The 14114-nt window shown below is 37.6% G+C and overlaps 1 protein-coding gene and 1 non-coding gene across 2 annotated transcripts in view; one reads left to right on the top strand and one right to left on the bottom strand.

Annotated features, from left to right (window-relative positions):
* The first annotated feature begins 2630 nt into the window (after positions 1–2630).
* LOC136127936 (testis-specific Y-encoded protein 1-like) overlaps positions 2631–14114 on the top strand; it is a 40280-nt gene continuing 28796 nt past the window's right edge. The window contains 1 exon segment of the mRNA XM_065883573.1: positions 2631–2771. Coding sequence (XP_065739645.1) covers positions 2631–2771 — 141 coding nt within the window.
* LOC136128652 (U6 spliceosomal RNA) lies at positions 5178–5284 on the bottom strand. The gene has a single exon (XR_010656238.1). It is a non-coding gene; the product is annotated as a U6 spliceosomal RNA (small nuclear RNA).

Genomic DNA, 14114 nt, shown 5'->3' with positions numbered 1-14114 from the left:
AGAGTCTTCCCATGTTTATTTTACATATAAAGGTCAGGAATTTTTAGTTATTAGCAGGAGGAACAGAAAAAAAGCACATCTGCTCCATCTTCCTGGAAGAAGTGCCGTTTGTGTCTTTTAAATTTTAGGTGTGATCATAACACTCAATGCATTAAATTCTCCAATAACCTCTCTTAATATCTAGAGTAAAACCCAGAGTCCTGATAATGGCCAACTAGGTCCTATACGAATTAGCTACCTGTTTGCCTAATATTTTCCTCCTTACTCAGTCTCCAGTACCTAGAAGAGGACTGGCCCCAAATAGGTAATCAATAAATACTTTTTAATTAATGAATTGAGTAACGTATCTCTTTTTAATACTGAAAATAATCAATCGAGCACCCACATGCCCAGAGGGACAAGTCCCTTGTGTCTCTCTTTGGGCCTGCATCCCCTGAATTATCCAAGAATCCAAGAGGCTTGCTCATTCCAAAGGGGCTGTAGTAGAAAGAATTATAAAAATGGCCCCCCGAGATTTCTTGCCCTAATACCAGGGACTGTATGATAAAATATCAGGCCCGTGAATACAGCATGCTGCATGGCAAAAGGGACTTTGCCAATGTAATTAAGGTTACTAATTAGTTGACCTTAGGTTGCTAATTAGTTAATTGACCTTAAGATAGAGAGAGTGTTCTGGATTATCCAGCTGGGCCTAATGTAATTACATCAGCCCTTTAGAAGCAGAAGAGGAAGGTAAAGAGACGGGAAGCATGAGAAAGCCCTGATACGCCACTACTGGTATGAAGATAGAGGGGGGCCACATGAGAAAAAGGGTGAATTAAGGAGTTGAAAGAGGCCCCTTGGTCAACAGTTAGCAAAGAAACATTAACTCAGTCCTACAGCTGCAAGGCACTGAATTCTGCCAGCAACTCTAATGAGGTTGGAAGCAGATTCTTCCCCAGAACCTCCAGATGAGAGCCCAGCCTGGTTAACACCTAGATTTCTGTCTCTGAGACCCTGAGCAGAGAATGCAGCCATGCTGCACTCACACTTCTGACCTATAGAACAGTGAGCTAATAAATGGATATGGCTTAAACCTCTATATTTGTGGTGATTTGTTACACAGAAATAGAAACACATATAGGGGCCATTCCTGTGTCCAAGTGCCAAACAGAGAAAGTGCTAGAGGAGCTAATTAGTTCCTTATTTCCTCTACACATATTTTCTGCTGCCATTGCTTTTGTTAATATGTTTACACTATTGCTGTTGAAAACAACTCATCTTGCATGGTTAACACATCCTTGTCCACCAGTGTGGTGAAGCATATGTTGTCCAGCTCTCAGAACAGTGTTATTATTCCTAAAGGAAGCTTGGGTTCACAAGGTTACCATTAAAGAATTACAACCAAAGACTGTACTTACTCGCTGGCTCAGTCGCTGTTTTTCAAAGAATGCTGCTACACCACGGTGGCTTGGTCCAGGAGTCCTTCTAGCTGCAGCCATGACTGTGCTGGAATCAGCCTTCCTCAAGAACAGCCTAGGCCAGTGGTAAGCAAATATTGGTCACACAGGATGCAGAATGGTTTTGTTTTGCCATCAAACTTAAATATCGTTTAATATGAATGGCAAGTACTGAATTCTGTCCCCCCGCCCTCCCCGAATCCATATGTTGGAGTCCTAATGATTAGTACCTCAGAATGTGACCTTCTTTGGAGATAGGGTCTTTCTAGAAGTAAGTTAAGGTCATTAGGTTGGGCTCCAGTGCAATATGACTGGTGTCCCTTATTATAGTAGGGCCGGGACGGGCACGCTGCCATTACCTTACGGCTGCTAGTGGGAGGCCTTCCTCTCGAAACCATTATCGCGAGACTGTTGGCGAGTGATCCTTAGCGCGAGACTGCGAGACCGCGATACCGCGAGACTGCGAGACCGCGAATCCGCGAGACCGCGAGACCGCGAGATCGCGAGCCCGCGAGATCGCGAGATCGCGAGACCGCGAGACCGCGAGACCGCGAGACCGCGAGACCGCGAGACCGCGAGACCGCGAGACTGCGAGACCTGCAGACCATTAGCCAACTGTTAACCTCACAGTGGTGCTTCGGGCGGAGGGTTCGGTGAGAGGTAAGTGGCTGCTTTCTCCCCCGGGGCCTTCCAGGCCCTCTGTGCTCGGGCAGGCGGGTGAGCTGGAGGGTCCGGGGACAGGCTGAGGGCTGTGTTCCGCAGGGCTCCAGAACCCTCGCCACGGCCGCCCAGTGGCCGGGCCCAGGCCTTGGAGCAGCAGCCTACTAATTCTTTACTAAGCTCTCTGAGGTTGCAAGGAAAAGACAAGCCAAGTTAGATGATATTAGTTTATTATAAAGATACCCTAGAAAATAAAGAAGCATGGAAACCCATCACAGCAGCTATATTTATCCAGAAGTGCATCATGACATTGAGGTCCATAAAGAACCAGAACAAAGGCCCATTTTCACCCAGGATATTTCAGACCGAGGCCTAGAAACCCACCTACTATTGGGGCAGCCACCCATTAGTGAGACTATCCAATATGGAATACCCCAATTGGGCTGAATTTTGCACCGAGCTATCTCAGTAGCAGATGACATACCGTTATGTCCATACCATATAAATTTACATTATGCAGGGCACCTAACCATGGCTGGATCCCTGGGTGCTGTATCTATTTCATTTTATGCACCTGGAATAAACCATGGTGTCTTAGACGCTCATTTCCTTACAAAGGGTCTGAAAGCTGTACTTGTCTACTATTCCTCTCTGGTATCACTGCTTCTGGAGGTAGGTGCTATCTAAATAACAAAACATTGGTTCTCAAACATGAGTTTGTAATATTAACCTGTGATGTTTATTTAAAGTGTAGATGTCAATCCACAGTGCCTAGGTGTTTTGACTGGATAGATCTAGAGGGAGACCAGTACGTCCATTTTTTAAAAACACCGTCAGAAAAAAAAAAAAAAAAAAAACACCGTCAGTGTTTCTGATGAAGATAGTAGAGGATCACACTTTGAGGAATTCCATATAGAGAAAACCCAGGAATAGATGTATTCTTAGTGTGCTTTGCTTTGTCCAGAGTCACTTGAAGTTATTCAGAGTTTAATCTGGTCATATAATCTTGCACTAAGTTTCTTTTAAAGTGTAACATTTCAGAATAGGGCCAAGATACCCATAGAATGAGAAGAGAGCTCCTAAGAGGAAAAACAAAAAGGGTTTTAGATGTTACCTGTCACATCAATATTAGAAAAAAATCTGTGTCAGAAATGATTCTGTGCAAAGTGGCCATAATTCGCAATCATCAGCACCTCTACACTGTTAGACGCCATTAGAATGGGGGCCATTAGAAGACTACACCCAGCTGGACTTGGAAACTTGATGAGATTGTAGCCCAGTGACAGATGGTAACAGGGAAAATAATGCAAAACACAACTAAATGATAGCTGGAAATGAGGGTGCATATTGAGAGGTAGCACACCATAATCTTTAACTAATGAGAAATTAAGTTCATTTAACTAAGCTTGTCTAAGCCCTCAGTATTAGGTTGTGTGAGATTTTAGGAAAAAAACTTTGCCAAACAAGAATAGACCATTTCTTTAATAGAGAACTTAAACATAATCATTTGTCTTCTTATATTGATTGTTAGATATTTCCATTACCAAGCTTTCTTTGAAATACTTTTTAATTGATTACTTCCAGATTTAATAGTTAAGTGTTTATAAAGCATCAGTGGGAAATTTTGCTGCTAGGTAGCAATGTAAAACTTATGAATCATTTGTTAGGAAGCAATAGAGGTGATCTCTCCCCTACATGTAACTCTCCTGAAAAGATTAAATGGGTAATACTTATAAAATATTATGGAAGATTTAATTAAAACTACATAATTCAGCATATAGGATTTGGAGAAGCAGTGTCTGTCAGCAAGAATAGGAAGATGGGCTCTGGAAAATAGATCAGAAAGGCTAAGCATGAAAGAAGCTAGGGTCAGTTAAGAGCTAAGACAGCACAAAGGACCCAAAAACAGAGTGGCTGAGAGCATAGGTCATATTTCTCTCTCTCTCTTCCCCCCCCCCCCAAGTTTATAATCCTAACTAACTCTATCTGTTAAGCAGAGATAATAACAATATCTGTTTCATAGGACTGCTGCAAATAGTCAATGAGTTAACACAGGTAAAGGACTTTGGACAGTGCCTGACACATAGTAAGTTTCAAGTAGCTCTTGGCTTTTATTATTAACAGGAGATCCATGCTACTCTAAGAGGGTTTAAATAATAAAACCTTCCCCACAAGCAAGCCAAATCCCTTCTTCTCTTTCAGTTTAAACTCATATTCTCTTATTCTGTCATTATGGCAATAGGGACTAGCCGACCACTTTTCTCTGCATGATGACCCTTTACACTCTGAATGGCTTCATGTAATCAGAAACATTTGTGAATGTAGAGCTCTTCAGGGAAAAGCGTGTCCCAATCTAATTTCACAAAGTAGTGTCAGGAAGGAAACAATCAATGAGGTTACTCAAAATCAAAGCACTTTAGGGAAACTCTTTTAATCCATCTTTAGGCCAGTAAAGCATGGGGAGAGAATCTCTGATGTGCAAAAGATGTGTAAGAAAGGTGTTCTTACAGCTATATTTTTTACTATATGGTGAGCTAAAATTAAATGTGGGGAAAGGTCTAATCTTTTAAGTAAAAATAATTTAGTGTCTGTTTCCATATTAAGATATCAGAGTATTTGTTTTGAATCTTGGACTTTATAATACATGATTTTAGTTTTTTCTAATCTTGGTTTTAGTCTTCTATTTTAAGTAACAACTTGAAGGCAGAGGACAACACTTACACATATTTAGATTCTCACAAACCCAGGAAATCTTCTACGTATTATAAGTGTTCATTAAACATTAGTCCTCTATGAGTCCATCGTAGTCAAATTAGAAATTTAGGAACTAACTTAATTATTTCTGAGCTGTTTATTGAAAATAATGGCAACTGGTGAACATGGTAATATAAATGTCCCATAAATATGTTACTTCAAACCATGCAGACAGATAGTAAATAAAATGTAAACCACATTTTTTTTAACATCTTTATTGGAGTATAATTACTTTACATTGTTATGTTAGTTTCTGCTGTATAACAAAGTGAATCAGCTATACATACGTATACATATATCCCCATATCCCCTCCCTCTTGAGCCTAAAATATGGAACGCTTCACGAATTTGTGTGTCATCCTTGCACAGGGGCCATGCTAATCTTCTCTGTATCGTTCCAGTTTTAGAACATGTGCTGCCAAAGTGAGCACCACATTTTCTTTAATAAGCACTGAGAGTGCTCATGGGCCAGTTGGGGGATCCGTGGGTGAGGCATCCCAGTGCCTCATGGGTGGGGTTCTTGGAGTCTGTGATGCATTTAGTAGGACCCGAGTCCCTTTACTGCCCTCTTCGAGTCCTCTCTCTTCGCCTCCCTCTTCCCCCTAGTCCTGCAGCTCCTGACTCAGTACTCTGTAGGGGACGAGAGAGAAATGTGCCTCTTTGGCAACATCGCACACGGAGGGAAGCTAAGTTCTGACTCATGCACTCACTTTCCCTCATGGGAGAAATCACAGGCCAGAAAGTTCCCACTTGGCACTAAGCTGTGCCACTTTTTTTTGGCGGGGGCGGGGTGGGGGGAGGTGACACAGGTAAAGTTCCTTTTAACCTCTGTAATGCATCCTGACTTGTATTGTTTGGCTCCAGTGGTGTGCTGAACTTCTCCACTGGAAACCTGGAAAAAAAAGGCTCTCTCATCCACAGGTGATTGTCTAAGGCACTGTTCTCCCGGGACTCCCAAGCTGCAGCCAAGAGAGGCTGGAGCCAGTTCACAGGCCACTGCTGAATTTGTAGACAAAGGCACTTTTGCCTGTGGATTGATGTCAAGTTGTTGTTGTTAGGATGGGGGATACGACAAAGGACATCTTATTAGCGATGATGCTGACGTCACCGTTGAACATATACTTAACTCATACAGATTGCTCCCTCATGGAGCAATGTGCTTTGCTCCCTGTGTTATATTGTCACCTCACCTGTCTCCCTGAAATCAATACCAGCCTCAGGCCTTCCCAGACTTCTTTCATTGTCATTGAGTTCTGAGGTTGTTTCATTAGACTACTCAGATCCCTGTAAGAAATAAATCAGAGCCTTTAACACTACACACCCAGAGTTCTTCCTTTCAAGTAGTATCAGGATAAGTTTTACATATTAAACATTAATATGTGTAATTCTTCTGCTGTTTCCCGCAACACAGAATTGAAAGATACATAACAAAAGAGAATCCGAATGTTTCAGGGTGATTTTTTCCTAAGAAGTCTAGAATACTTTAAAAAAATTTTTTTTATCTTTCATGTCTTCTCACGCATATGTACTTGGGAAATGGTAAAAGCGTTGCAAATTACAGGAGATCATGTGATGTGAATCTAAATATGAGAATCCAATGAGTACAAACTGTGAATTATAACTTTGCAATACTCCCCCAGTAATTGCATGAGATTAAATGTTTCCCTTGCATTTTGAATTCTTTTAACTGTAAGGTTAATCTGTTATTTCGTGTTCTATAGAATTTTACTTTGCTTTTGCTCATGTTTGTTTTCATCTTCTATGTTTGTAGTTTAGGCAGTTCCTTACTAAATTGTCATCTGCCCGTGAGGTTGGTGAATAACTGCTGATATCATTTAAACTGGAGAATATATAAGCGCCCCAAATATTCCTTACTTACTGAACTTTCCACTCTTTTAAAATTAAAACATTTCATGTCCATTAATCTCCTGTTAAAATTCAGATGTGATACTTGGAATAAATAATGTTTTAAGTCATTATCATTCACTAACACATCTTGTAATCAACTTAGTAAATATACATAGTTCATTGAATCTTAAGTAGGTAAATTTTATAAATAATTCAATTACTCTTTTCATGGATTTATTATTTTTAGTGCTATTTATTTAAAAACTATTTTAACTTTTGACCAAATTAGAGCAGTTTAATATACAATTCCTGATAGGTTAATGAATACTTATTTCAGTGATAGACTTTTTTTTTAAATAAAATAAGAGATTGAGATGAGGCAGAGATATTAGCTTAAACTTCAGTGGTACTTACAATATAAGCGTAATATGAACTTAAGAAGGTTTTAGGTCCAAGAATCAAACACTAAAACCTAAAATGGAAGTTTAATAAACTCTTTTCAACTGTTACAAATGAAAGAACAACTCTATAGAAAGGGAACAACCCACACACACACGACCAACAAATGTTAAAAATCTTCCAATAAATATTTAAAACTAAAGTGTACATTAAATTAATAATGTGATATCAGAGGGTTTTACCTCTCAATTTGTCATACTTTAAAAGTTGGTAACAACGATCGTACCGAGAAAAAAACAGGTAATCCCTTACATTGATGGAGGCAACGTTAATTGATACAGCTTTCTTGGCAGTTGGATGAGAGGTACACAAACTTTCTGGCAATTAAAAAATACATACCAAATATCTTGAAATACATGTTTATCAAGTCAGAAATACCTCTGCTAAAAAGTTGTTCTGAGAAAATAATGTATCTGCAAAAATTAACTGTATAATTAAAGGCTGTAAGTGTCCAATAATCTGGGTGAAGGAAGTAACTGTTTCTTAAATTATTGGCTAACCTTTTAAAATGATGTTCTACAAACATGTTTATTGACATAAAATTATTTAAAATTATTGCTTATGTGAAAACCCATTTTTTGAAAAGAATATAAATATCAGGGCATGTAAATATATTCCCCAAATTACATACCTGTGTGGTGGGAATTTGTGTAATATCTATATTTTTTACGTTGGTTCATCTATATTTATAATTTTGTTCAGTGAATATGTACTTAAAGTTTTTTAAAGTAATCTAATAATTATTATATATAAATGGAATATGCCTTAAGTATATCATCCAAAAAAAGAAAATCTCCTTAAGCGGTGATCCTTTCTAATGAAGGAAAATCAGAAAATGTATTAGAAACTCTTCGAGCCATACATTCAGCACAATGTCCTCATCTCTGACAAATATTTTTCTTCACCTCAGTGGTAGAGCCCATAGCTGTATTTATAATGGCTAATGCTGGTGGTACGAAGTGAGTACATTTGTGCAAACAAAGCCACTCAGGGTCTCTTCCTCTTCTGGAACTGGAATTCATACTGATCCCAGAGCCAAAGGTAGAGAAAATAGGTTTACTGAGAGAGCTAGAAAGAAGGTGAAGAAAGAGTAGAGAAGATGGGAGACCATAGAGTACCTTTAGAAAGACAAAAAGGACTAATCTTTTTTTTTTTTTTTTTTGGTCCGGTATGTGGGCCTCTCACTGTTGTGGCCTCTCCCATTGCGGAGAACAGGCTCTGTACACACAGGTTCAGCGGCCATGGCTCACGGGCCCAGCCGCTCCGTGGCATGTGGGATCTTCCCAGACCGGGGCATGAACCCATGTCCCCTGCATCGGCAGGCGGACTCTCAACCACTGTGCCACCAGGGAAGCCCAAAAGGACTAATCTTAGTTTCAGGCTGTTTTCTAAAGCTGACCAGGCCTGATTGTACTTCCTGTCCCAGGATTCCAGGAGAAACCTATATGGTCTGTTTTGTTCTTAACCAGTTTAAGTAAGTTTCTGTTATTTGCAAAGAAAAAGCATAGATTAAGAAATGGTCTATCACTTCAGAAAAAATAGAAATCACACCAACTATTTTAACAAGAGAATGTAATCGAGTTGATTTAGATACTGGAGAGCGAGCTGAAAAGACAAAAGAGAGAACACTGAAGTATGGTAGAGGAATCTACCACCCCTAGGGCTGGGATAATAAAGAGAAGAGAGTGGGAATACTAGAAGAAATAGTAGTTTGAGGACAGATTGCCTGGCTGGGGCTTGTAACTCAGAATCCTAGAGGATAGGTGTCAGGGAGCTGGGACTCGGATATGTGAGGAAAGGATACCAGCCAACTGGTGCTGGTCTCTGAGAAGGCAAAATGAGACAGGTTTTTTAAATTTTGGGAGGAGAAGTGGAAACTAGAACCAACTGCTACTGTACCTACTGCCCAGGTGAAAAATCATTGCTCATATGATGTTGACAGTCACAGGAAGCAAAACAGGAAAGAACATGTCCCTTTTTCCTTCTCCAGGCCTCCAGTCTTTCTTTAGAATTCTCCATTGTCAAAGTCTAACAGGGAGACAACTGGCAAAACAGAAACGTGATTCGCAGAGTCCCAGCCCTAGTAAGATAAGGCAGAATATAAAAGAGTCGGTTTGAAACAGAAAGAAAATGGCTTAATAACAAGTAAATATGGTAAAAGTAAATTTTATGTTACTTCTAAATTTTATGTTTATGCCAAATACACAGTCTAAAAATACTTCCAAAATGAATGAAAGCACTATAGAGAAATCATAGGAACCACTCAACAGATAAATGAACAAATTCAGGGGAAATTTGCTATTTTGGCAGCCTGTGTCCTACTAAAAAGTCTTTTAATTAGCTTTGTTTAACCCTAAATATAATTTAGTTTGTGAATTTAGAAGCAATTTTGTATGTTTCAGTTGAACAAAAATGAAAAATTCAGTTGGTAATATTTTTGTTCAAACACATTGTATTTCAACAGTACCAAAATGGATATAAGACCAGAAAGTCAAAAATAAATGGTAACTAAAAAAAAAAAAAAAATAAATGGTAACTATGTGAGGTGATGGATATGTTAATTGGCTTGATTGTGGTAATCATTTCACAATGTATGCATATATCAAAACATCCATTGTATTCCTTAAATATATGCAATTATTTGTTTAAAAAAAGAACAGAAAAAATTAAATACTCCTAAATCTATTGAAGAAATTGAATCAATTATTTAATTATTTTTATAAAACAAAAGCACATTCTTCAAAAGCTTCACCAGAGAAAATTTCCATATATTTAGGTAAGAAATAATGCCAATTTTATTCTAAGAGCTTTTTATGCTTTTTTTTTTGGGAGGGGGGCGGGTGGCCACACTGCAGTATGCGGGATCTTAGTTCCCCAACCAGGGATCGAACCCGTGCCCCCTGCAGTGGAAGCATGGATTCTTAACCACTGGACTGCCAGGGGAGTCAACAATTTTAGATAAACTTTTTAAAAGAGTAGAAGAAGAGTAGATACTTCCCATTTCACTTTATGCCAACATAGATATTACAAGAAAAAGAAACTACTGACCACTCTCTAGATGCAAAAATCCTTTTAAAAATTGTTAAATCAGATATAAGCATATATGAGAAGAATAAGGCATCATAACTAACTGGGGTTTATCCCAGGAGTGCAAAGTTGGATAAACATTAAAAATTAATCAGTGTAATTTTCTACATTAACAGAATGAAGGAGAAAAGATGATCATTTTAAGAGGTGTCAAAAAGGTATCTGATAAAATTCAATAGCTACTCATGATTTTAAAAAGCTCTTAGCATACTGAGACTAGAAAGGAATGTTCTTAAGCTTATAATGGTTGTCTATGAAAAACCCATAGCTAACATTGTACTTGATGATGAAAGAGTAAATGCTTTCACCCTGAAGCCAGGAATAAGATTCAAATGCCCACTCTCACCACGTCTATTCAACATTGTACTAGAGGTCCTGGCATGTGTAACAAGACAAGTAAAAGAAATAAAAGGTACAAAGATCGAAAAAGAGGAAGCAAAACTTTATTTGCACGTGACGTGTGTGTGTATTTTTTTAATCCAGAAAAAATATACAGGAAAACTATTAGAACTAATAAATGGGTTTGGCAAAATTGCAGGATTAACAAGGTTAATACACAAAATTCAAGTTTTTTCTGTATACTGGCAATAAATCAATAGAAAGTAAAATATTAAATGAACATCATTTGCAACAGCATCAAATACCTAAAATTAAATCTAATAGAAAATACGAAAATCCTCTACAATGAAAATTTCAAAACTTTATTAAGAAAAATCAAGTAATTAAATATAGCATTCACCACGTTTATAGGTTGGGAGCCTTAATATTTTTAGGACATCAGTTATCCCCAAATCAACCATGGTTTCAATGCAATCCCAACGAAAAATCCAGAAAGGTGTGTGAGTGTTTGTCAGAGTGTAAACTGGCAAGATGCTCCTAAGAGTTATATAAAAATTCAAAGAAACTTGAATAGACAAGACAAACTTAAAGAAAAACAAATTTGGAGGGCTTAAACTATAATATTTCAACATTTATTATCATGCCACAATAATTAAAACTGTGGCATTAGTGCAAGGACAAATAAATGGAACAAGGGAACCAAATAGCCAAGGCACCACAGCAATTCAGTGGGAAATGAATAGCTTTTCAGGAAGTGGTTCTGCAGTAATTGGATATCTGTATAAATTTTTTAAAGGACCTTGACTCCCTACTTCATACACTATACAAAAATTGAGATTTGTCAAGGGCAAATGTGAAAGGTAAATAAAGCAAATAGAAAAAAATAGTAGACAGTATCTTTAGTAAATATTTTGGGATAGGCAACTATTTGTTGTACAGGACACAAAGAGCAGTAGCAATTAAAAATGGATTTGTTGGACTGCTTTAAAATTAAGAACTTGCGATCATCAGAAGACACCATTATAGGATATGAAAACATTACTGGGAAATGATATTTGCAGTTTATATAACTGTCAGGAGCTTGTATCCAAGATATTTAGGAACTCAAGCAAATCCATAAAAAAAAAGACAACCCAAGAAAATATTGAGCCATAAACTGAAACAGGCATTACAAAAAGAGGAAATCGAAATGGCTAATAAATGTATAAAAATGTGTTCGATTTTATTGCACTACCAACTCCATGAAAATGTCAACATGAAAAGAACAGACAAAGATGACAAGGATGTGGAACAATTGGAACTGTCATACACTGCAGTAGACATTTACACTGATATTATCACTTTGAAAAATTATTAATACCTACTAACGTGGAATTTACACACACGTTATCAAGCTTCTATTCCTAGATGTGTTCCCACAATGTTTTAAATGTTAATATGAAGAACATATACAAGAACATGCATAGCAATGCTGTTTTAATTGCCCTAAGCTGGATAAATATAAATGTCTATTTGCAGTAAAATTGATAAATAAATTGTGGTATATTTTTTTAAAAGGAACACTACAGAGCAATGACAGTGATCAAACTACAATTTCATGCAACAGCACAAATATACTGTTGAAAGAAAGGCCATAACCAAAAGAATATATGCTAAGATCCTATTCATAGTCAAACAGACAAAACTAACCAATTCTAATAAGTCAGGATATTGGTTGCCCTTAGAATGGGAAGAGGGGCTGGATGGAGCATAAAGAGGCCTCCTGAGGTGCTGGTAATGTGCAGGGTAAGTGGGTGTGTTCAATTTGTGAAAACACATGAAGCCACTCATGATTTGTGTATTTTTAAAATGTAATAATCCAATCATATTTACATTAGCAAACCTGAATGGAAGGACTAAGTAGCTAATTAAACAGAAATGAGGAATAATGTGATAACTGGAAGACAGATCCAAAGAAATGTTGATAAAATCAGAAGAAAAAGATGAGGGATTAAAAGATGCAGAAGGTAGAATGACACGTGCTAACATATAAAAAATAGTATTCCAGAAGGATAGAATGGAGAGAATCAGGGAGAACTAATATTGGAAAAGGTAACGGTTAATCATTTACTAAAACTGATGAAAAACTAGAATGTTCAGTTTGAAGAATCACAAGAAATCCAAATGAGGATAAATAAAAACCAATACACACTAAAGTGTAGTGAAACACAAAATACCAACACACCACACATACACATAAACTCAAAATTTAAGCAGCAAGAGAAAGAAAATTTATCTAAAAAGGAATGACAATTATCCTGGAAGCCAGAAAACCGTGGAAAATATCTTCAATCTAGACTTGTATACCACATGCCTGTACCCTAGATGAAAGTAAATCTGGCTATGTGAATTTACTTGCTTCTTGGGAGGGCTTAATTTACAATGTTGAAAAGTAAGAAGAATGTTCAGAGATGTTGGACAGCTCCATCTGATGAATATCCTCTAAATCCCATCCTTTGCCCACCAACAGCATGCTAAGCTTCCAAATATTAATTCTCTCACCCCAGCAGAAGAATGCTGCTTCAGTAAAGGCAAAGCAAAATAAAATGTGTTCATTTGCTCCCTAAAGGGGTTCAGAATGAGCCTCCCCATAAAGTGCCACATTAGCATGTGGAATATTTTGAGCTAAAGGCACCTGAGACCCCGTGGGCTCAAGCGAAACTTCTGTTCCTCCCTTAACTACCTAGAAGAATTTAAATTGGGGGTCTTTCCCAGAATGAGAATTATTACCAGAGATAAATTTTATCTGAGTGACCCATCTGTCTTTCAGGGCAAACATCAGATTACATCTGCTCTTCTTATTGTCCTGTGAATTGCCTTCCTCCCCTTTGAAACCCTAGGCCCTTTTCCCATTCCTTGACTCAGGATAGCATACATCCCTCATTTAACTCTTCTGTCTTGAAATAAAATTTGTGTTTTTTTCCTGTTAATCTGTCTCATGTCAATTGATTATTAGACCAGCCAAAAGAACCTTTTAAGGGTAGAGGAAGATTCTTTCTCCCCTACACTCCCTAACAAGGAATGATCCATAAATTTCATCAGTTACTGCATCCAACTCCAATTTCTATATTCCTAGGCCACATGCTCTTCTCCCCTGGATTACTCACAATGCTGGTTTTGTTTTTTAAATTTTTTAAAATTAAGATAAACTAACGTATAACATTATATTAGTTTCAGGAATACAACATAATTTTATATTTGTATATACTGCATGATGAACAACACAATAAGTCTAGCTAGTATCCATCACCATGCGTAGTTACAATGCTGATTTGATATTCTATAATTTATCAGCTAAATTCTAAGAATAACCACCAGCCACAAGCCCTATATAAAATACTAGACGAAGTGGGGGAAATAAAACTTGATTAATACTTTAAATACCATTTTCATTTCTACAAATAATCACTAGACCATAGTTGGTATAACTTCCATCCTTCCACACTATTCATTCAGTATTTCCTTTGTCCTCAGCCACCTCAGCTCATT

The sequence above is a fragment of the Phocoena phocoena genome, chromosome 9 (genome assembly GCF_963924675.1).
Source record: "Phocoena phocoena chromosome 9, mPhoPho1.1, whole genome shotgun sequence".
Classification (NCBI taxonomy): domain Eukaryota; kingdom Metazoa; phylum Chordata; class Mammalia; order Artiodactyla; family Phocoenidae; genus Phocoena; species Phocoena phocoena.
Note: the sequence above shows the minus strand (reverse complement) of the source record. Positions and strands in the feature narration are given on the sequence as shown.